Source organism: Daphnia pulicaria, chromosome 8 (assembly GCF_021234035.1).
Source record: "Daphnia pulicaria isolate SC F1-1A chromosome 8, SC_F0-13Bv2, whole genome shotgun sequence".
Taxonomy (NCBI): domain Eukaryota; kingdom Metazoa; phylum Arthropoda; class Branchiopoda; order Diplostraca; family Daphniidae; genus Daphnia; species Daphnia pulicaria.
In genome coordinates, this window is record NC_060920.1 from 5,590,967 (window position 1) to 5,614,005 (window position 23,039).

The following is a 23,039-nucleotide window of genomic DNA, read 5'->3' on the forward strand; positions in this document are numbered from 1 at the left end:
AAAGAAAAGGAGAAGAGAAAATCTCGAAAAAATAAAATAAAAATATAATAAAAATAAAAAAAAGAGTGGGAAGGTAAAGGAATGCGTCGGGCTCGCCACCTTTGGAGAAAATCGACTATATGTCGACGAAATAATGGCCGAATTTCGTCGGCAATGACACCAATCGTTATTTTCCAATGCAAATGCCGAGATGACACTAGTTCCGAGCCTTTAATTCGCTCAATTGTAGGGTGGAAGGCCTCGCAAAGTGTCAGCTGGTACCGCCTTGCATGTGTGTGTGTGTCTTATATGCGCCGACTAGTGGCGCAGGCAGCCCACCACATGACCTGACCTGTTTTTATTTTTTATTTTTCTCGACTATGCAACACACACGCAACACACACACGGGAATGAATCTAAACCTGAAAAGTCCAACTCCCCCCCCCCCCACACCCCACACCCCAACCAAATGATTTTCTCGTTGAATTCAATATAATTTGTCTGCGTTTACAGATCATTTCTTTCTTTACCCTCGCAATCCCGCCAAGGATTTTCACCTGCGTCCAACAGCTTCTTTTCTTTCTTCAATCAAACTCCCAGCTGACATTATATTGAACTGTGCTGCGGCGGCGGCGGCGGCCAGCAAATCTTTCGGCCCGGCAGGAGTCTGCTGCTGGCCTTGTGGTAGGCGTTGTCGGTGAAGTCATCCAATGTCTAACGAAAAGATTAAAAAAAGGAAAAAAGTTATAAATGACGAATTTATACGGATAGATGGAATGAGTATACGGCAACTTTCTCAGTGTCAAAAACCGTGTATAAATGATCATCATCTGGCGTGGTGTATTTCTGTGTACAGGTGTGGGTGGGTGGAAGGAGTTAGAAAATCTCATTTGGGGGCAAAAGAAACTTGAAAAAAAGAAATTAAAACCTCCAACGTTTGGAAAATATTACCTATCGCCACTCATTACTCATATAGTCATATTGTCTCTTGTGGTCGTCTAGAGTCTCGACGTAATAACGAACGCCGGGCGAAACTCGAATGGTCGGCTCTCGCTCTAAGCTCTGGCCGTTTTGTAATTTTAGCGACGGTTAAAAAGATGAAAAGACAACATGTTTGGGATTAGATTTCTCGGGTCGCCGGAGAGCCGCACGCAATATTATTTTTATTTAATGACGTAGCCCAGCTAAGAGCCAAAGTCACCATTGCTGCCCAGTTCCTGCCTATATAAGGCCAGGTATAAGACGAAATGCTCTCCCACTATATAGCTACGTCTTTTTTTTTTTTTTCTTGTTAGTTTTTCCTTTTCTTTCGTCATGGCTTATGTATTATTAGACTTGTAAAAGAGTTTGGCGGCAATCTTTTGATTGAGGCGATTTCATTTATCAACAGATGAGCACACACAACTCACTGTATCACAAACATTTCGCGTTTCTTCTTTCATCCTAAAGAAAAAGCAAAAAGGAGAACGTACGAGGACCATGGTTTTTCCTTGGGGTTTCTGCAAATGCCACGTAGAACTATTTCTTTTTGAAGAAAAAGAGGGAGAAAAAAACTTGGAAAAAAAGATCAGCAGTGTGACATCACCGAGAAAAGACACGGTTCCACTAATCTAGCACGAGCAAAGAATGAAAAAGAAAAGGGTGTCGCCTTTATTACGACGCAAACTTCTTTTCTTATTCTCTCGCCACTCGGATGGATGGCAAGTCTCATCTGACACAATAGGGAGGAGTAGGCAGCATGAGATTACCCCGTCATTTAACATTTACACACGGCAGAGACCAGGGAGAGACCAGGGAGAGACGGAGTGACGGAGAAAGAGTTGTCCAATAGCTGTGCACTCAACTGCAGCTCCACCCTCTCTTAGATGGCATGCAAAATAGAAACTAAAACAAATAATAATAATAATAAGGAGAACGGCTTTTTTTTCAGTCAATTGGGCAGGGTCTCATTCCAAAGGTGGAGCTCCTATCATTTCTCTAGGTGGGTTTTACAAGTTAAAACGAGAAAATATTAAAAGGCCCTTTTTTCTTTTTAGGCTACTTTTATACTCCCACCCTAATCTCAATTTTCCCCGATGGCACCCGTCGTTAAACTTTGACCATTGCGCCCAGGTAGAAGAACGCCGAATAGCCAGCAGTTGGACTTAACAATCCATTCGACATTGTCAGCTGACCATCAGGAGAATTTAAACGGCAGCGGAGTATATGTTAAATTCCTCAACAATAAACAACAAGTGGGAATTGAACAGAATTTTTTAAACGCATCGACCCTTGGGCATAGAAATAAGGGGCATCAATGCAGTCGCTGAATGCAAACAGAAATAGATTCTCGCTCCATAGAAGTGAGCTTGGCTTATAAGATATACGTGATGTTATAGCAGAAAAATAAAAGATTAATTACGGGCATTGAATAGCGACGCGAAGAATAAATAGGGAAAAGAATCAAAACGATTGAATATATGAATTCCATGCGCGTTGTAGCTACTTTTATGTTGGAAATAATTTCTGAATGAATTCGAACGGAATTTTTTTAATGATGAGCGAAAGAACAGCTGAACAAAAACAAAATATTTGCGCTAGAACAAACAAGTCGTATATAGTCAAATGATCTTTGATTGGTCAAGGTATAGCTGAAAAAGCCCAAAAAGAGCGATATTAAAGTAAAAAAACATTTCGAGTTATAAAGTTCTCCACCCTATTGAAGGCTTTGAAAAAGCCCAAGACGTGCCGAGAGTTGGTCGTCGTATAGGTTTGGCTCTAGGTACGGACAGATGAAGTGATGAGGGACACACCCTGGCAAACAGGGCGGACATTTTGAACGCAAGACTCGGCTAACAGAATGCAGAGAGAACAAGATGGCGCTCGTTCCAGAAACATCTCCTCCCGCCTAGTGGTTGAATCGAAGAACGACGACGAACCCTGGACGCCAAAAAGTGTTTCAACGCACGCGGATAGCGATTGCGAGACGGATTACGACGACGGCTACAACACGTCGGTCTTCTAACTATATTTAAACTACTACTCGCGTCTCCGAGTTTTTTCTTATTTTTTGGTTTTTTTCTTCTCAGTGTTTGATATTTTATTTTGGCGGTCGGTCGGTCGGTCGGTCGGTAGCAGTTGAAACGCGTCATGTTCAGGGAGGTTCTTCCGCAGCTGCTGCACGCCGCTGACATGTTTTGAACAACACGCCCTCGTTGCTACGGCTCCCCTGTACGCTTTAAACTCTATCATCCCTTGTCGCCGCCCTGCCGAAACTTATTCTTTTTTTTTTTATTTTTAAATTTTTTTTTTCTTCTTTTTTTTCGCTCGAGATTCCCTTAAATGTGCTCTTCTTTTTCGGTTGATTTGGGAGGATGTAAACAAATCCATTTTTGTCCGCACCCACCAAGAAAAAACGAATTTATTGGAACGTTTAAGTTGGTATTGATAATAATCAAGCCCAACATCTCTACTCTGATGGACTATTGATACGAAATTCATAAAAACATGCAACACGTCATTGGAAACTATAACGAATAAATTAGTGCACACTTTCTAATCATTAAAATACATGACAGTTGTTCAAAGCGGTTTCTAGTTGACTCTTGGCAGTATGCGTCATTCTTGCTTGGCGAAAGTGAAAATCTGACTCAAGTCCACCCATGTCAATGTACTGAATAAGATGCAACAGTCAGAGAAGTGAAATAAAAATACCAGCAACTCCAAAACAAAGAAAAGACTGGAAAAGACGCTCGAGGAAATGAAATGTTCCATGCCATTTTCCGAGATGTTTAAAACCTAGAGAATTAAGATAACGAAAGAAGGGATTTCAAGTCGATAAAAGCGAAAATGAATGGGGCGCAGCTGTTGGATGACGTCACCGGGAGAGGAAAAAAGAAATGGAAGGAGTTTTGTACCTTTCCGGTTGCGGAGTCGCAGAAAGCCCCGCGTCTTCTCTCTCTCTCTCTCTCTCTCTCACTCTCTCTCATCCCTCACAGAGGAAGTCCCCACACCGAAATAGCTCCTCCTTCGCTCTTCTAAAAGTACATATATAATTAACTTGCCATCCCACATCGCCGATGGATTTATGGCCTGTTCTCAGTCATCGGCTAAAAGCGTCTTCCCTGATATATTGGACAAAAGACTTTACAGTATCAACAACGTATTTAATCAGGCAATGGGCGAAAATAATTGAAATTCTTCACCGCAACATGTGTGATTAATCCAGCATCCAGTCAACCATCATTACGACCTAGAGATTTGTTTTATATTTAAATATTTCAAAAGAAAGAAGAAAAAAAAAGTCAAAGTGTCCGTCAACGTCAGACAGATGGAGTAGTCCAAGGTAGTATAAGCAAGCTATATAGACGATAGGGGAAAAACAAAAATTCAGAATTGTGGTCTCACTAAAAGTTAGGCATCACCTTAACAGCTGCCGGAGCAAAAGTGGGGGGGAAAAACATCACATGCTTCCATCATGGCGCAGAGTTAGACTCACAGAGAATAAAGATTTGAGTTCTTTGTGCGAACGCCTCTCCCTATCAACTGTCCTAAGGAATGATGCCCATGTCCAAGATCCCAAGGTGTTCACCGACAGAATTTCAATTCTTTCGTAAGATATTGAAGTGGATACGGTAGTAATTGTTTCACGTGCTCCAAATTGGTTTATTCCACTTTTAACGAGTTATCTTTGCGTGTATACCTCGTTATATTTTAAAAAGATGCCTGTGGAAAAATTGGGAATTCACTAACGGTAGTGACGTTCATAGAAACTCACCGAAATGCGAGGGGATTGAAGTCATGTTGTTTTTCTCTATTATTATTTACAAGATGTGGAAGCTTCTTTTGAACGCTGAGCTTCCAACTGGATCAACTGGTAATTAATAATGATAAATTATTAACGAGCAACTATTTTCGTAAATCACTGAGGCGATGTGCGGACGTTTTTTGTTTTTTTTTTATTGGCTAACGACGTAGCGATGTGTAACGAATAGCGCCAGCTTTTCGAAAAAAAGAAGAAAGAAAAACAAAACAGATTCGCGCAGGATGGAAATAGAATGTCGAGTCCTTCCTTTCGCACAAAAAATGTCCACGATAAACAGCGAAAAACCATTCGAATGTAAAAGGCAGTTTATGCCTAAATAACGCGACACGAGACGAAGCTGAACTAGAATCATTACATCCGTTGCTAAAATGTAGTCTTCATTTAACATAACATAATCTATATTTATTAAATATGCGTGTGTTTTTATTATATTATGTGTATACAAAAATACAAGTTCTAAATTTTTACACAAAAAGTTAACCAAGGAATATATTCAATAGCAAAATTTTCCCCTTGGATAGTAGATTTTTAACTGAAAGGACGAAATCTAATATGTAAATTATTAAACTTACACACTTAACACTTCATTTAACTGCTAGTTTAACCTAGACATTCAAATCTCGTAGAACGAATGGCGACTATAACCAAATTTGGTTTAATTAAGTCACGCGATGTTCATTAAAACGGGTTTCTTGAACAAAGAAGTGTTACATGCATTCAAACAATAATTGTAGTCAATTTTTTTAATGACCAGCAGTGATGATATCACATTTGAGTTAACAGTAATTTTATTTCAACTTCCCACTTATAAATATTATTGTGTTATTATATATGTAGCCCCAGGATGTATGTACGTTTCATTTTGTCATTTAATTCTGTTGTAAAATATAATTTCCTGTGTTTTAAATAACGATATCTGAACTGTATTTTCCATGAAATATTCACAAAAGTCTTCGTGGTGGCTGTAACAGAGAATAAAGTGGAGCTGCAGCGACTCATTGAAACGGCCAGCCAGCTACTCAGGAGCATCTATATTTAAACGAAGCGTTTTCCCACTCTGATGTTGTATCTAAAAAAGCCTTGCGGTGTGCAACCTCGGAAACAACTATTACCCGTATTACCCAATTTCGTTGCCCTTCAATCAAGGATTTTGCCGGATTTTGCTTGACTACCCCAATTTTCGTCATCAGGTCAACACATCACACGACATGTTCTTTGTATCTACCAAATTTCTTGTTCATCAGTTTCGTAAACTATTTTTTTCGTTTATTGAAAATTAGTGGATTACTTTTATGTAGTAACTAGCAAAGCATGTACGTCTGATTCGAAACAAATACAACTGTATCCTTGGCCGTACTTATTTGTTTTTCCGATCTCGAAAGACAGAGATTTGGAATAATAATTTCTTAGGATGTTTAAAAAAAAATCCAACGTAGTTGGTGATTCCGGATGTTATTATGGGCGGTCGTTCCTTCCTCCGGGGCCTCACGCAGACAGGATCCTTTACGTTTAGAATTCTATTTATAGTGCTCTAGACATCTAAGAAGGAAAATAAAGAAAATTCAAGTTAAAAAGAAAGAAAAAAAGAACTGTGTATATACGTTTCTTACCTTATATCTCGGCTGCTGCGTCTATCCACAGCTTTTTTCGTTACAATTCGTGTTTTCATCGCCTGCTGTTCCAAGCATTGCGTAATAACCGCCGATAGTTTGGAAACTGTATTTGCACATTTATTTCTAATGATAACAATCAAATAATATGAGAAATTCAAACAGACACGACTTTCCAAACTGCTGCAAATATTCGCATCGCCGTTTCAAATATGATTAATTAAAAAAAAAAATTACAATAAAAAATTTTAATTTCACAGTGTATTTCTTTAACGAAGATCTCAGAACCATAATTTTCGTCCTAGACTAATCCGCGTTGATTTCAATGTAGGCTACTTTTTCATAGCATCTTTTTTTTTAAGGTTTCACATTGCTGGAAATTTAACCACAGTAAATAAACATGAAAAATTCTCGTCTGAAAAAAATCCATGGGAAATTGGGAATTGAGTCTTTATATCTTGTTTCTTTGTTAGGTAAATAGGTACGCTACTTTCACACTGTTAAATCAATGTGCTAACTGCAGAGTAAATAATAAATAAAGAATAAACATTGCCGAAACCTAACTGTATTCATATAACATTAGTAACTTTTTGTGAACAATAGTTTAAATAAATTTCTAAATTGTAAAATTGATAAATGATGTCGATAAATTATTTTATCGAGTAATCTAATCTCTAATCTCATCTATGATATAAGAAATTAATAATTTAAATTCATCATGAATACAAATTACCTTCTGGTTAAAAGGTGCCGCTAGAAGTTAAAAGGTGCCCACACATCTTTTAAACATTCTTGGTCCACCTAGTTTCTCAATCGAAAACCGTTAACTAGGTCTGTGGAGTGTGGACATTGTGGTTAACTCGTCTCATTTCGCATGAATTCCATGGCAAAAAAGCATTGAGATATCCTGACTAGATTCGGAAATGACGTTGCAGTGCGGTTAGTTTACAGACTAATTCATCACCAAATATATTGTTTTCGTTAAAAAACGTTAAAGCTGTAAACGAACCAAGTTATTGACTTGTTAAAAATTATTGAAAAATCCGCCTGAATCCTAGTCGTCTTATTGCTTTCCTCGTCAAACCGATTACAATATCGCCATGGACTATTTTTTCCCCTTTTGTAAGCTAAGAAATCAGAATCTGTAGGCTACATACTAATTTACGTCCTTTTACCATTTTATATTATTTAGTCGTGATGCTTTTGAAATACGCAAAAAAAAAATCCTATTTTCCACAGATACTTTGACAATATTATTATATTAGATCTTTCTTTCAGTTTCAGACAAGATTAAATAAAATTCCTTCATGATGTTAAGATGAATGATCATGGAGCTCAAGTTACACCGGACGTAACCTGGTGTCCTATTACACATGTACGTATACATATCGTCTATTTCCTTTATCGGTCAGCTAGAGATTCTATATAGCGCAGTGAGATTGAAAATTTGTGCTGTTTTTCAAATTATTTAAATATGCAATTAAATAGGCACCCATGAACAGTTGGGCAATTGGACCATAATACGAAATTTTTCTCAAATTCTGCTTTCCCATCTTTTCCGTAAAATGCGCAAACAAAAATGAACGAACCTGCAAATGAAGCACAACGAAATGTACAGGAAAACAACTCACTTTTTATTAGATCAAACCAAAATGAGTTAAAGCTTCGGTAAGGCATGGTTACATCTCATTGTTAAAACATATTGTTGAAAGGTCTCCTTAAATTGCTAGTTAATTCTAAATAATCTAGGTTCATCATAACTTCCCGATATCATCTTTTCTCTCTTGGCTTTCCTGTTTCACATCGGTTAACTTGGTAGATTCGGAAACTGCGGATTTGATGTTCATTTCCAAAGAATCACATGCCAAAATGAAAGCACAATAGATGTGATGTTATGTCATTCAATATTCTGTGTTGATTCCTCAACTCGACATTCCTGAGAATTCCTTGGCATTTGTTAAAGGAGGAAGAGCAGAACGGAAAAGAAGCACTCCTTCGTCCGATATAGTACTGGTTCCATGAACACTTATGTGCTCATGGTCAGTTGACGCCGTACTCATGGTTGTTGCAGGAACTTGCAGTACAGGAGTAGTTTCGAGCTATAAAAATAATTACAAAATATACTTTTGTCTTCAAAACAACCGAACTGAAATGATGAATAATTTTTTAACGATTTTTGAAAATGGCTTACATTAAAGGTTTCGAGTAACCCAGCCGATGAACTCGGCAACGTGACGGAAACGTTTGAAACTTCGTTACTGACAGGTTGGATCTCGGTTTGTGGATCTTCTTCTTGGTCTTGAACTGGTTCACCGGGTTCTTGTTGCTCCTGCTGATGCTGTTCGATTGATGTTCTCTCATGAATTTTTCTATGCTTATAGTAGTTGGCACGGACCCGGAAAGCCTTGCCGCACGTGGGACAAACGTGATTCTTTTCTCCAGTATGAAGAGTACTGTGAATCTTAAATTGTATTTATTTATTTATTTTTTTTTTGAAATTAGAAAGGAAAAATATATAAATTCGTATAAAGATTCAACATTAATATTAATGAAAATACCTTCAAATCTTTCAACGTTTTGAAGGCTTTGCCGCAAATTTCACAAGCAAAATTTCGCACTGTATTATGTACGTAACTCATATGACTTGTTCGTTGTTTATTGGTTCGGAAGGTTTTATTGCATTCATGGCAAGCAAATGGATGCTCGCCGGTGTGTATCGTCATGTGTACTTTCAAGTGGGATCGATGTTTGAACCTAAAAGGGAAATAAACTAGTCATTTTAAATGATCTTCAGGAATGCATAATTTAAATGGCGCAAATAAGCTTAATTTAAACGACGAAATAGGATAACCCAAGATTTTGAAAAAAACTTGGTTTGCCAGGACAAAATAAGGATGTAAACAATTAATATAAAATTGAAAATAAAGCTTACGCGGCATTACAGACGGTGCATGAATATGGGCGGACACCCGTATGAATTCGAATGTGCTGTTCTAAATTTGCTTTGCTTTTAGAACCTTTGCCTAAAGTTTCAATAAAGTTATTCTCAGTGCATAACAAAGCTTTGTGACGATGCTTTTAAATGTTATTACCACAGTAGGGGCAGGAGAAGAGGGGCTCGGTGATGGCATGTCTTTTAACGTGTGCATTCAATGTATAACGACTAGCAAATGCTGCATCACAAATGTGACACTTAAGGTCACGAATCCCAGAATGGGACTTGACATGGTTTTCTAAGGCAGTTTCTGTCTTGACCTTAAGAATTTACACATAAGAAACATAAATAAACTTATGTTCAATGAGAGTATAAAACTTAACAGTTTACCTTTTTCCCGCAAATATGGCACACGTATTCACCCTCATTAGCATGTAGTGTGTTGCTATGTGTGATCTGTTGAGCTTTATCAGGGAAACGTGAATCGCAATACCTGGAAGGAAAAATAAGGATTCGCATTAGTTGACGAAAAATCTTAAAATTTAAAATTCTGGTCGAATTTTCTGATGAGTTAAGGACCAAACAGGTAAGGCAATGAAGTTTTGAATAACAATGATTTGAAAAAAGCTTACTTGCACTGGTAAGGTAGAGGGTTATCCTCCGATGGATGCTTATCCAAGTGCTTCTTCAATTCAAAATTAGTTTTGAATCTTTTGCCACAAAGTTCACACGTAAACAGAAATTGCTCATCCTGTATCACCCACACAAAAAATGCATGTATACCATACATCTAGGATTGACTGGTCATTCTTTTTATATACCTTCGAACCATGAACAGTTCTTTTATGGACACGAACCGTAGTGGCTCGTTTAAATGTCTTCCCACATACATCGCATTCATGCGGACGTTTGTTTGAATGAACTTGGCGATGAAGCACAAGCTTCGAGTTATCTTTGAAGATTTTTCCACAAGTTTCGCATGGATATCTGTGAAAAATAAAGAAATCAAAATTCATTATAATGTGTAAGTATACTTCAAACTTATTATTTAATACTCAGCCAGGTGTGAGAGTCTATGGATTCGATAGTAGTTTACTGATCGGCAAACCTGGGTAAAATAAATTTTTTTTAGCAGTTTTACTTAAAAAAAAAAAAAAAAAAATGTATGAAATCGTAAGAAATTAATAATCAATACTTTATCACAAAGCTGACATGGGAAAATGGGAACTGCATCATGAAGAGTGGCATAATGTTCCTTCACATCCTTAGGGCTACCTCTTATCTCTTCAGTGCAATATTGGCACTTCCACACCTGATCTTTGCCACCACCCACCAGCATTTCAAAAATCTTGGTATTCTGGCCCTTTTGTATATATTCTTTCAGTCTTCCTGCTTCCTCGTCATCAAGTTTGCGATTCAGCTTGGATTCAAGATATTCAATGGTGAAAACCAGTTTCTTTCTTTTCCTTGGTACAGGTGGATCAGATTTTCTTGCAAACATTGCAGACCGAGTTCTTTTACCAATGGAGTACTCCTCCTGATAATAACTACAAGATTAACCAGTCTGGAACAAAATGAAATTTTATATCAAACACAAACTTTGTCCTCTGTAGCTGACTGGTCATCAGTTTGATTTTCATCGTCATCTGAAAGACAATCAGATGAATCTGATTCTTCCGAATCTTCTCCTGACAAAATGCAGGTATCTTTAATAGCTGTCTCCAGTAATTTATCAGCACTGAGAGTTGTTGTTGTTGTGGTAGTAATAGGGATGGCTTCAGATGTATCTTCCTTCACTACATTGTTTGTTATGTTGTTTTGATTCGGAGCAACAATTATGGCTTGATCTTCTATAACTGCTTCATCATGAAGTTGAACACCATGCTGGACTGCCAATATCTTTTGAGCATCTTGACAATGATGGTAAAAGCATTGTAGCTCTTCAATTTTACTGGTACACGGTTGGCAAAGAGTTGTTGGTAATTTGTCACATTCTTCAATCTTAATATCAAGGAATCTGCCAATAAGAAAACGTTATTAAGCAACCCAAGAGTAAGTTAATAAACCACAGACCAAGCAGTGAAAATCCAATTATCATTATACCTTTTAATCGTAGAGACCAAAGGATTTTCACCATTTTCAGAAAAAAGATTTAAATACACAGGATTGTACATCTGAATTCCACATAGCCTGAAAAGAAAAATGCAAAACAATGATTCATTTTCAAGTTAGGATAATGAACTATTTCATTATCAAGCAATAGATGATAAAAAAGTAATTACCTGCAGGTCCAAATAGATGATGGATCAGCTGGATTGATTCCATCACCTTGATTCACCAATAACACATACATTTTCCGAATACTTTAAGGGGTTTGTAAAATACACCGCAAGTATTCCTGTTCGAAAAGTGATCTTGGTCTACACCATGCGTCAAGCGCGTCACAAAATGGCGGACTTAGCATTGATGACTGAATGCTTCACTCTTGCTTGATGAAGGTGCAACTACAACTACGCTGACAAAATCCCGTGGAATAAATCACAGACGTGTTGTAACCGTATGATGTTCGTCATTACATACGTCACATAAGATCTTAAATATTCGTGAAATCGAGAGTAATTAATAAAATAAAACAAACTAACTTGTTTAGCAGGAAAAAGTTAGTATATATCGTCTCGCACCGATGTAAGACACATCGATAGTATAAAAAAGAAAAAAGTTTTACTTATGCTTGTTTTCAATCGTTATTCGGGTGGTAATAATTGCTTAATGAGACTTATTCGCTCAATAAATTTCCTGCAAATTTTTATTTATTTAAACTAAACGTTATTTTTGAAAAATAAAATTTCGAAGCCTTCGTGAATCGTGACGTGCTTTCCCTGCGGCCGATGCAGTGTTAAATATCCGCAATTCCTTTTCTGATAGCACACTTGCTCACGGGATTATTTAAAAAACAATACAATCCGGGGTCCAATCCGGTTGTGCAAGCAAAAACAGGGAGGTTACCGAAGAATTGCAACAAATATTCTGCAAATATTTTTCTTCGTCAGCTTTGCCAATAGACTACATAATAATTCCAACTGCCCCCGAAAACAATTTAGTGTCATTAATCACATGTCAAAACAATTGCTTCAAGAGAAATATTAATAGAAAATCAAATGGATTAATATCTTTTAATAATTAATAGTTATCTACGAAAACCCAAATTGTAATGAACGAGCTCTTTAGATTATTCGTTTTCCTATTGCTATTAGCGCGGCGAGTTTTATTTCTCTGTACACAATCATGTCGTATTACCAGCCATGTATGTAAAACCTAAATTTTACGTCCGCCTTTTGTATGGCGCTTGAAAACAACTTGAATGTACTATGTAGAACGTTGCTATGAATAAACTGAAATCTCCTCCTTTCCCGGAAGTCTCGCTTTTTTCTTTAAACCCTATTGATGGTTATCAGGAGGGGATTCAACATTATACTTAATCAAGAAAATCCCCTTTTTTGTTCAATTTCATTACCTACTATGTTTAGCAAGACACCACACCCGCATCGAGCGACGCGGCGTTCACATTTTCGGCATTTTCAAAGGAAACGCCACGTCGCTCGATGCGGATTGGGATGGGACTAGATGTGGTTTAAAAAACTTTCATTTTTAGGGGGAAAAGCGAATTTTTGTAAAATAAACTAATGGCTCTAAACTCAAATACTCTACGGAGGGTTTTAGGATAGTTATAATTACATAAAGCCTTATTAAGGAAATTACGGGAAATGGCTTAAATTTTAAAATGTCCCATGTTTTCATAAACCAACGCTATCTAGCGGCCTCTTTAGAAGAAACTAGCAGAAGAAAAATTGAATGCTTACATGAACAACAATTCAAAAAGTTTGCGACAGTTTCAATAACTTTCAACCGATCGAACTGCAGCTGTGCAGCATGACAAGTTATTTTGAACAAAATCGAACAGAAAAGCAAACGATGAACACCAGGCAACAACAGTGAGCATAAGTTATTACCCTTAATTGAGATGGAATTAAACCCTGAAATTCGAAATGCTTGTAGAGCATTGTTGGAGTCATTAACACACAAGAAAATCAGTGAAGAATGTTCGTCTATTAATGGAGTCATCCGTCAGCTAAAGCAAGATTATGACTATATTACTGAGCAAGAAGTTAAAAAGTCCATTGAAGGACTTCAACATAAGTTTGACATTCATGCAGAACATGAGAAAAGTCGACATTTCCAAAAGCTTGTTGCTGATTACATCCAACTCACTGCACCCACAGGACTTACACACCCAACATGGTCCATTCTTCACTTGCTCATCAGGCTAGCGTATAGACCTACTGAAAGAATGGGGATAGCAAGAGACGGATTTATTCTGAAAAACTTGAATATTGAAAACGAGAAAAGTGACTACAAAAGCATTGAAGATACTGGAAACCTTATGAAATTTGATAAAGAAGTGATACATTCAATGTCTGACACTATATTAAGTACATGGACAGATAGTGAGGATGATGACATTGAAGTAACAGACAATAAAGATGTAAACTGGACAACATCATGTGTAGTTAATCCGAATATTCCACTGTTTTGCTTCTTCAAAAAACCTGTCATTCGAAATTCTTCCTTAAATGACTTAATTCAGACAAGATATAGTAGTGATTCCACATCAAGAACTTGGACTGACTTCCAGCTATTGCATGAAGTTTTATGGGCTCTTCAACAATCCTGTGATAGTAATTCATTCTTCGTGTCCGCCGAAACTACAAATTCTAGTGTTCAAACTAAAGCCATTAGATTGGTTGGCCTTCCACATCTTAGTTTGCATTTTTTCCGACAACTTCTTCAAGCGATACGAGAAATTAACTTGTTTTCCAACAAGACATCCTCACAAGAAACTTACACGTTGACACATCAAGCGTACGCAGCTGCACTCGCCAGTATTGTCGCTGATTTTAAACAATCAGTTTCCGACTTCGAAAAGCGCGTTGCCGAACAAAAGACCACACTTACCTTAAGTCATCTTTTGCTATTTCTGAAACCATGGGCCTCAACTATTTCCAGTATTTCTGCAATGCACAAATCAATCATGCAAACGTCTTCTGCTCCAACCGATAACAATACGCGCGTCACCCATCTGTTGTCAGTTCTGTTCGATTCAACTCAAAAAGCACAAGTCGCTAACTACTCCACACTTTATCCGGTTTTGCTGAAAATTCTGTGTTCGTCATTGGAGCCTTTCTTGAATATGGTTGATCTATGGCTTAGCCAAGGACAAATTGTGGATCCTTTTCAGGAGTTCGGCATTATTCGAAACGAAGCCATTTCACCTCAAGATGAGCGGTTCTGGTTTGAATCTCTCTTGTCACGTCCAAGCATCCCTTCCATAAACTTTCTTAAACCATTGATGGACGATATCTTACTAGGGGGTCGTTCGGTGGAACTCCTTACCAAATTAAAAAGAGAGTTTATTGATATGAACTGTGTGACAGCATCCACCTGCCGCTCAAAAACCTTGGCGGAAATTTTTCGAGAACGCTTTAATAGACTTGCTTCATCAGACCCCTTCCAGTGCGCCGTTTCTCAATCATTTACTCTTTCTGCGCCGGCCACTGCTAATCCAAAACAAATTAATTCCAAGAACCCCTTGCTGAGCAAGGCCTTTAAATGTCTTCGTAACGATTTCTGCCGAAACAAATATTCTGAAGGTCAAGAGACTCGATTGGAAACATTAAGTACGCCACCGGAATTCTATCCGCTTTTACCTTTACTGGAGAAAAGCCTGTTGGAACCCATGCGAAGTCGCCAGCGCCTGGTTTGTAAGGCTCTTCTCGATACCTTGTTTGAGAATTGTGCCCTTGGACAGCATATCCGGACCCTTCGCCAAATTCACTTCATGCAGGCTGGAGACCTAATGGGTCGCTTTTGTCTACAGCTTTTCCAAAAAGTATTTAAAATTTTAAAATGTTAGAATTTAGAGAGATTATCATTATTACTTTTTTTATTTTAGTTCAAAATCGGTGACAAGTGGGACAACGAATCTAGCCTTACTTTATCCCTTCTCAACTGTATATCTCCTAGGATGAGTCAATCTGCTCCGTACCTTTTTGTAAACATAAGAAAAGGCAACAACCAACAAATGTCTGTCGTAAATCTATCGGATCTACAAATCAATTACAAAGTGCCATGGCCCGTCAATTTGGTTGTTACCGAAGAATCGATGGTTCTCTACAATAGCGTGCTCAGTTTCCTGATGAAAATTAAACAGGCAATGTTTTCACTTCAACGCTTGTCATTCAAAGGTAAACAAAATTTCAGAAACGCTTTCCGTTTAACGTTTATATTAGTTTCAGTTCTTTTTATCCAGCGCTCAATAGTATGGACATTGAAAAAAGCGGCCGCCCAAGACAGAAAGAAATGCTGCCATCTGCTGCTCTTCGTCACCGATTACAACTATTGCGGGCGTGGCTACTTTATTTTGTTTCCAGTGTAGATAATTACATAATGGAATGCGTTTTGGAGTCGTCACACATTCGCTTGGACATGCAACTGGAGAGTGCGGTCCATCTTGGCCAAATTATTGACAGCCACCACGATTACGTTTGCTCTATTCACAAACAGTGTCTTCAGCAGCCTTCGGGTGCATTCTTGCGCGATGCTATAAACGAGGTTTTTTTTTTAAAAAAGCTCTGGACATTTGTGAATTGTGAAACATTTACCATTTTAATGCAATGTTGTCTGTATGATAGGTTCTCTCGATTTCAATGGAAGTAGCGAATGCTTGGAAGGATGGAATAGAGTCGGAGAAGCTGACTAATCTAGAGGAAAATTACGTAAAGCATCACCAATTTGTAGCAGCCGTCCTTGAAACAGATAGCGCACATTCCATGCTTCCTCTGGGTAATTATCCTGATTCCAGTTATCAAGCGCAATACCTCCATTTTGTTTACATTGTGTTTTCTTTTTTTCTACTTTGCAGTCGAAACGCTTGCTGCTGCCTTGATCCATAGCTGCCCAGCGACTCGACGAAATTAACCGTATTGATAATTCTGATTGGTTTTCCTGCTTCAATTTTGTAAACCAACGTTTGTGAGCTAAAAGTATTGAGAAGTAAAAATGATGCAACATTAAATAACAAACTATGCAAGAAAAACTTCTGCATCTTTTACTAAATGTTAATTAATTGATTAAAACTAATGATATTTGTAAGAACCAGTATGCTAGTGATCTGAGTCAAACGTTTGTCCCTTTAAAAGAACGAGTCCGTGCAACTTTTTGACGAAAAATTGATTTTTCGACACTAGCTTTCAGTTAATCTAGAAAAAAAAACTAGTTTTTCCGGAAACATGATAGATCAGTTCTCCTTCAACAGACTTGTTCAGTCGTTTTATTATCCGAGGCTTTTTCGCCGAGATCTTAAAGGTTCAAAATGCAAGAAAATATTCTTCCATTTTCGGCTTTATTTTGGCTACCCATTCTAACCTGGTATGGTACCTCTACCTAATCCTAATGGTATTCAAAACTTACGTTGTTCAGATCGAAACCTTTTTTTAATGTAACGTATAATGTATTTCATTTCCAGCAACTGTATTGTGAAGGGGCAAAACTGGTTTTCCCATGTAAAAACCATTTCATAAACCGGAAAAAAACGTTAGAAGTCTCGATAAGGCTCATCTCCATCCAGACATTTTTCATCGTATTGTCCGTAGCCTACTTGATAAGAGTTTACGGCAATCTCATTTCCAAATAATAATAATGGAAAAAAATAATAATAATAACAAAATCATTTTAAGCACAAATTTTTTTCTCGTTTATTAAATAAAAATCCGTTATTACGAGGAGACATTTAAAATAGTCAATCAATACTCTGATTTCGATCCGGTGTGTCATGGCTCGCTCTTATCAAGTTATCGATCCAAAGGGAAGACTGATATGGTCCTTGTTCTCCTCCTAGTTCCGCAGGTAAGATTTCTCGTGAAAGTATTTGATGCAAGCTGGACAGGTTATTGCCATGACTGAAAATCTAATTTAAAGAACAATAACATCAATATGGATTTCTTTCATTTATAAATAAAATAAACAGGTTTGTCCAATTAGTTTTTTTTTCATTTTGAGTCAGAAATTTACAAAGCAAATCTTAAAATTTTAGACAACTCATATTGTGTCCCGTCCTTCAAGGAATACGCTTACGATAATAAAAGTTTTTAATCTTTAGACTTTTAATAGAATAGCACTATCTTATCTTTGTCTAATTTTTTGGATAAAACATTTCATTTTTTTAAAAGTACACGGTGTACCTTTCCTCTTGACGTTCCACGTAGGAAGGGTTTAAGAAGCGATACAGCAGCTTCAATGTACCACTAAAAATAAACATAAATATTTGAGATACTGTATAAAATTTCTGCAATACGATTTAACAAGGAGTTCACCACTTAACACACCTCCATGACGGAAAATTTTGCGCTCGATTTGCGCAAATTTTCTTCTTTTAGGTTCTAGCTCTTAATGTGTGGTATAAATGAAATACACTGAACAAGAGTACCGAAAATTCCCGAACACACACAAAAAAAGAAATATAAATGTATTACTTAATAGTTTTAGTAAGAAAAAAAAATTTATTCAAACTCAGTAAGTAGTGAACTCTTCGTAAAATAATTTCAATCAAGTCTACTTACAGGTTGTGCGACGCAGTGAATAGACTTGAAACGGACGGGATAACTACACATTTATAAAGAAGAACGTAATTAAACAAAAAAAAAAAAATTATTTGAATATTGTACAGTACCAATATTCTAATCCTTCGGCAATCTCACGTAATGCAGCGGGTTGAAGTTTGCTACACTTTTTTTAATGAAATGGAAATTACTTTGATAACAATTTTCAAAATTTTATTTTTTCACTTTTTTCATCACCAACCTGTTGAAAGGAAAATTGACTCCAGTCTATCACGAGAATTAAGCCTCTCTCTCTAACCACACAGTCTTGAAGAAGCAGATCGAGAGATAAATACAATGCCTGTGATTGTAAAATGAATATTAAATATACGTAGTATTAACACCAAAATCGCATGTTGCGAACCTTGTGGATAGCGGATATTGAGTAACGACTTCTGTTTAAATAAATAAATAAAGTAAGTTCATGTAGTTATTAATTAAGCAATTTGAACAATATTACGGATCCCACTGAGCAGCGAACAAAACCATGATACGTCGTCCCCGACTGTCTCGCCGCTGTAACACACCAGGTAGACCGTCTTCTAGTGCCTGCTTTATCTATGGTATATTTATGTAATGCAATAATAAAACCAAAAATCAAACAAAGTTAACTAATTAAGGACAAAAAAAAAGAAAAAAAAAAAAGAAACTAAAATAAAGATCTACATGTGTATGTGTTGCAAAATCTAATAAAATTTACATTCAATAACCCCCGATTAAAATGACGAAACAGATTTGCACTATTTCTGTATTTTTACCAAGTGCTAAGATTTTTTAAAGCTTACTTATGGCTTGATTGCATATATATACTGTATGGACATTTTTGTTTCTGCGCTTGGGTACAGTATTACATGATGATACCAAGAAGTAAACTTCAGAAAACTTCAAAAAAAATCAGTAAACTTACTAAGGTGTACAAAAAAAGGTAAATTTTGAATGAAGGGATTTTATTGGCTTAAGATGAAAGATATCGATATTTGACAATGATTTACGAGATTAAAGCTTCTTAATAGACGAAGTTTAAGAATAATCCTTACCTCAGCATCCTCGATCTTTAGGCCAAAACAAAGTTCGCGGTTTCGATGCAGGAAACGAAAATAATTCTCGTACACTTCGAGCGCGTCTTTGACACATAATTTCCTCGCTCTCAAAAATCGCATCAGGAATTCATCGTCAGTTTGAAGAGTTCCTACGAATATATGCATTGTAGCCCACTGTTAAGAACATGTTTATTTTTTGCTAGCCTATACAGATTTTTCTTTTTCTCTGTTAATTATTTCTAAAACCGTTTTGTGGCGACATTTTTTTTGTGTTTCGACATATTTGTGCAACTTGTGTGTGGCGGGGTACATTTTACAATTGACCTTGGCTATCTAATTAATTACATGTAAATTAAGACATGTCTCATGTGCAAGGAATTTAAGTGAAACGATAAATATTTTTTGTATAATGTATTTAGTCTACCAACTTTCTCTTACCGGCATCGGGGCGAGCAAGTACTAAGGCTCTGAGAGCTGCTAAAGCGACATCCGGTGAGAGTGATGAGTTGGCTGTTTGAAGTGAAATGTCTAGATCTCTTTTAACTTCAGCCGTTCCCCAGGCAAATTCAGAAAACTCGGACATGTCGCGTTGAAGTAGGTTATTCCCTTTTGATTTTCGAATAACATGGGCGTTGTATTATATAAAGCTCTTAAACGTATACGACATCAATAAATTCGAATTGCACCGTCCAAAATTTTCTCGCATATTCATATAAAATATGACAGAAATGGACGTAGGAAAAGAAATCAACAGGACACGATTCTCTTTGGGAAATGCAAATGCTTCCAAAAAGTAAAACACCTCACAGGCTTATTTCCATCCTCTACCTTCGACTCACAACCACAGAGCTTAAGAGTGAGACTACGGAAGAACGACCAAAAGAACGGCTCAGGTATTTTCCAAGGTGACCAGCAGCTGTGCTACTTTTCTTTTTCCCATTAGAAAACCCAACGGCCATCTATGGATAAGCAACTCGATGTCATACCACAAACGACCTTATATTCCACAATTAAAATCGCGGGAACTACGTGTTATAATACGAAGATCGAATCGAATGCATCCGAATGGAAAATTAGAATTAGTGGACTCTTATTATAATAATATCGCCTCAGAACAGCCCATGATATTTTAAAATGCATGAGATGCATACATGCATATATCACGCCATGCGAAAATTCTTCTCAAAGAAAATTATTTGCAATTTGAAAATGTAAGAAGGAAAAATAAATCACAGTTATTTAAAAAAACCTCGAGTAAATCTTAGTGAAATTTTCAAAATTGTTTAAAGACAATTTTTTTTTATTTAAAAAGATTAAATTGCTTCGAGGATTTCAAAATGTTATTGCAGTGTTATAGATTTTTACGATTCTTTTTTTTTCCACGAGGGTTTTGCTTTCTTTTTTTTATGGCGGAAACACGCAGGTTTCCACAGCGTTTTCTTATGGATTCAGACAGATTGCCATAGTTTTAGAAACAAATAAAACATTTGCTATATTTCAATTATGCTGTATTCACTATTCAGGCCGTACAGTCGCTGGCTCATTGCTGATTGGCTGTGTAAGCCGGAAGGGCAGACACTTCAGAAACGATTGTTGGCCTTGGGTGTTGTAGGCTGTTTTGAGTGGTGTAGATAGGATCAACAGGTGTGTTCATCAGTTCTAGGGAAAATATAAGAAAGTAGTAGAATTTAGTATATCCTCAGTTATAGTGTTGTTCAAAATTTCCATTCCTTGTACGTAGTTTTCTTGAATAGCGTCAGTTTTGTCTTAAGAAGGAGTTCGATACGAACAGAAGTAGACAAAAGTAAGTGACAACACAATATTAAAAATGTTTGATTTTGAAATTCTTAATATCAATAATTAATTTATGCCTTTCTTTTTTAGTGATTTTGCAGCTTTATTCTCTGATTATAATGAGCCTTGATTTCTGCTACATGGTTTGTAAAGCATTTGTGATGTGGGCTTGTATCTTCTATCGCACTCTTTTTCCAGCTGAACTGAAATCCATCAGTGGAAAAATTGTCCTGGTAACTTTGAGATTTAAGTTTATTATTGTGAAAATGAGTTATACACGAATACTTTTATTTAGATAACAGGTGCAGGACGGGGCATTGGAAGAGAAGTTGCATTACAGTTTGCACAGCTTGGATGCACAATTGTTTGCTGGGATATTAATCTAGAGGCTGCTCAAGAAACTGCCACAGAAGTTGAAGCTATAGGGGGGAAAGCAAGTGCTTTTCATTGTGATGTTTCACAACAAAAAGATGTAGAATTAAAAGCTAAACTAGTGAAGAATGTTGTTCCACATATAGACATTATTATCAACAATGCTGGCATTATGCCTTGCCATCCCTTCCTCAGCCACAGCATTCAAGAGATTGATAGATGTATTGACATCAATGTGAAAGGTTGCATCTGGGTAAAAAAATATTTTGCTTGTTCTTCCCTTTTCCTTTTATTTTAATGCTAGAATGATTTAAAACATATTTTATTTCTGGTTCTCTATGTTGATGGTATTTCATCAAATGATTTATATGTGATACTCTATTGGCAGGTTGTCCGCGAGTTTCTTCCAGGTATGATAGAGCGTAAGCAAGGTCACCTGGTTTCTATGTCCTCCATTGCTGGTGCAATGGGGTGTGAGAACGTTGTTCCATATAGTGCATCCAAATTTGCCGTACGAGGAATGATGGAAGCATTGACAGAAGAAATGCGACGTGACAGCCGCAATTTAGATATAAAATGCACGACCATATGCCCTTTTGTCGTAGGTAAGTGACAATCAAGCAACAAATAACGTGTACCTGTCAATATTATTTACTTATTCCATCTTAATCCTGTGTTGTTTGCAGACACGGGACTTTGCCAAAGACCGCGCGTGAAGTAAAATAATAACAATTACATATTTTCGTTACATTATTCCTAAATTTTTTGATTATTTTACATAGATTTCCAAGTTTCTTGCGTGTTACAAATGTGAAAGACGCGGCTAGTATCATTGTTCGAGCTGTGAGACGTGGAGATACACTGGTATTCATGCCTGAATATGTCTATTACTTCTGGCTTCTCATCAAGTAATAAGTCCAACCAGTTTCTTTCCCGTAATTTTTACTACATTTTATTTTGCATGGCGTTTTATTTAGGATATTACCGTCCCGGGTCTACGATTACGTGGTAGATTTTTTTGATACTGGATTGGAACCACATGACGAATGAAATAGCCGAATCTCTAAAATCAGATTTTTGATTTATCATACGCTAGTTAGAACTAGCGGTGCTGCTGGTCGCTCACTGTAATTTTAATTGTGTGTGTATTGTGGGTAATTCAATTAATGCGCTATGGAGCTAATTACAAAATTGGACACGGCTATTGATTGGTCATTTCGACAGTCTGGTCTGTATGCGGATTAGATGAGAAACCAATTTCATGAAAAACAAATTGATATGATTCTTTGGCGTGTATGACGAGGCAATTTTTTTGAATATGTTTATAATATACAAATGAAAAAAACTTCAGATTATTTAATTTCAAACAAGCACCGGTGTCCGAATCTGCCTAAATAATAATAATAAAAAATTCAAGCGATTTGTGCTTGATTAGATTGGTCTCACCGTGTTGTTTTTAAGAGCGCTAACCCGACGTTACAATTGAATAATTTTTTCCGACCCTTCGCTTCGCTCGCGAGTTTCCCTCTAGGTCCCCCCCTTTTTTCAACATATTTTTTTATTATATTTTAAATTATTTAACAAACAAATCTGGATTCTCATTGGTTATTATAGTTACATTTTTTTCCCTTTTTGTTTTTATCTGATTAGTTATGTCAGTAGCAAGGGCGACTTAGGTGCAGCGGGCTGGACCCTCGCTACACTACGCGCCCAAGCAATTTCAGTCTTTTTTACACCTTCCCTTAAACAAATAACCTTCCATTTTAATGTGACATCCTAAGTTAAAGTTTT

At 36.8% G+C, this 23,039-nt stretch overlaps 4 protein-coding genes and 1 long non-coding RNA gene across 6 annotated transcripts; 2 read left to right on the plus strand and 3 right to left on the minus strand.

Annotated features, from left to right (window-relative positions):
* Window positions 1–3,664: 3,664 nt before the first annotated feature.
* LOC124311799 lies at window positions 3,665–4,494 on the minus strand. The gene is made up of 3 exons (XR_006910237.1): window positions 4,383–4,494; window positions 3,876–4,317; window positions 3,665–3,756 (listed from the first exon to the last, which is right to left on the minus strand). It is a non-coding gene; the product is annotated as an uncharacterized LOC124311799 (long non-coding RNA).
* Window positions 4,495–8,006: 3,512 nt separating this feature from the next.
* LOC124312005 (zinc finger protein 2-like) lies at window positions 8,007–12,006 on the minus strand. The gene is made up of 13 exons (XM_046776391.1): window positions 11,611–12,006; window positions 11,432–11,518; window positions 10,928–11,345; window positions 10,524–10,865; window positions 10,384–10,436; window positions 10,150–10,315; window positions 9,961–10,079; window positions 9,719–9,821; window positions 9,486–9,648; window positions 9,326–9,416; window positions 8,952–9,147; window positions 8,585–8,854; window positions 8,007–8,492 (listed from the first exon to the last, which is right to left on the minus strand). Exons 1-13 carry the CDS (start codon window positions 11,679–11,681, stop codon window positions 8,316–8,318), a joined length of 2,256 nt encoding a protein of 751 aa, XP_046632347.1. The 5' UTR covers window positions 11,682–12,006; the 3' UTR covers window positions 8,007–8,315.
* Window positions 12,007–13,136: 1,130 nt separating this feature from the next.
* LOC124312003 (gamma-tubulin complex component 5-like) lies at window positions 13,137–17,017 on the plus strand. Of its 2 annotated transcripts, none has more exons than XM_046776389.1 (6): window positions 13,137–15,275; window positions 15,339–15,630; window positions 15,696–15,997; window positions 16,078–16,228; window positions 16,308–16,813; window positions 16,911–17,017. In XM_046776389.1, exons 1-5 carry the CDS (start codon window positions 13,350–13,352, stop codon window positions 16,361–16,363), a joined length of 2,727 nt encoding a protein of 908 aa, XP_046632345.1. In that variant the 5' UTR covers window positions 13,137–13,349; the 3' UTR covers window positions 16,364–16,813; window positions 16,911–17,017. The 2 variants fall into 2 exon arrangements, with proteins under 2 accessions (XP_046632345.1, XP_046632344.1); XM_046776388.1 differs by having other exon boundaries at window positions 16,308–16,840; window positions 16,911–17,016.
* Window positions 17,018–17,115: 98 nt separating this feature from the next.
* On the minus strand, window positions 17,116–19,970 carry LOC124312006 (clavesin-2-like). The gene is made up of 9 exons (XM_046776392.1): window positions 19,521–19,970; window positions 19,080–19,231; window positions 18,503–18,600; window positions 18,407–18,437; window positions 18,245–18,343; window positions 18,114–18,169; window positions 18,004–18,046; window positions 17,626–17,688; window positions 17,116–17,351 (listed from the first exon to the last, which is right to left on the minus strand). Exons 1-9 carry the CDS (start codon window positions 19,663–19,665, stop codon window positions 17,184–17,186), a joined length of 855 nt encoding a protein of 284 aa, XP_046632348.1. The 5' UTR covers window positions 19,666–19,970; the 3' UTR covers window positions 17,116–17,183.
* Window positions 19,971–20,620: 650 nt separating this feature from the next.
* On the plus strand, window positions 20,621–22,450 carry LOC124312010 (epidermal retinol dehydrogenase 2-like). The gene is made up of 7 exons (XM_046776397.1): window positions 20,621–20,886; window positions 20,967–21,109; window positions 21,172–21,501; window positions 21,637–21,853; window positions 21,935–21,965; window positions 22,031–22,156; window positions 22,226–22,450. Coding segments are annotated over exons 1-7 (921 nt in total). The 5' UTR covers window positions 20,621–20,885; the 3' UTR covers window positions 22,299–22,450.
* Window positions 22,451–23,039: the final 589 nt, after the last annotated feature.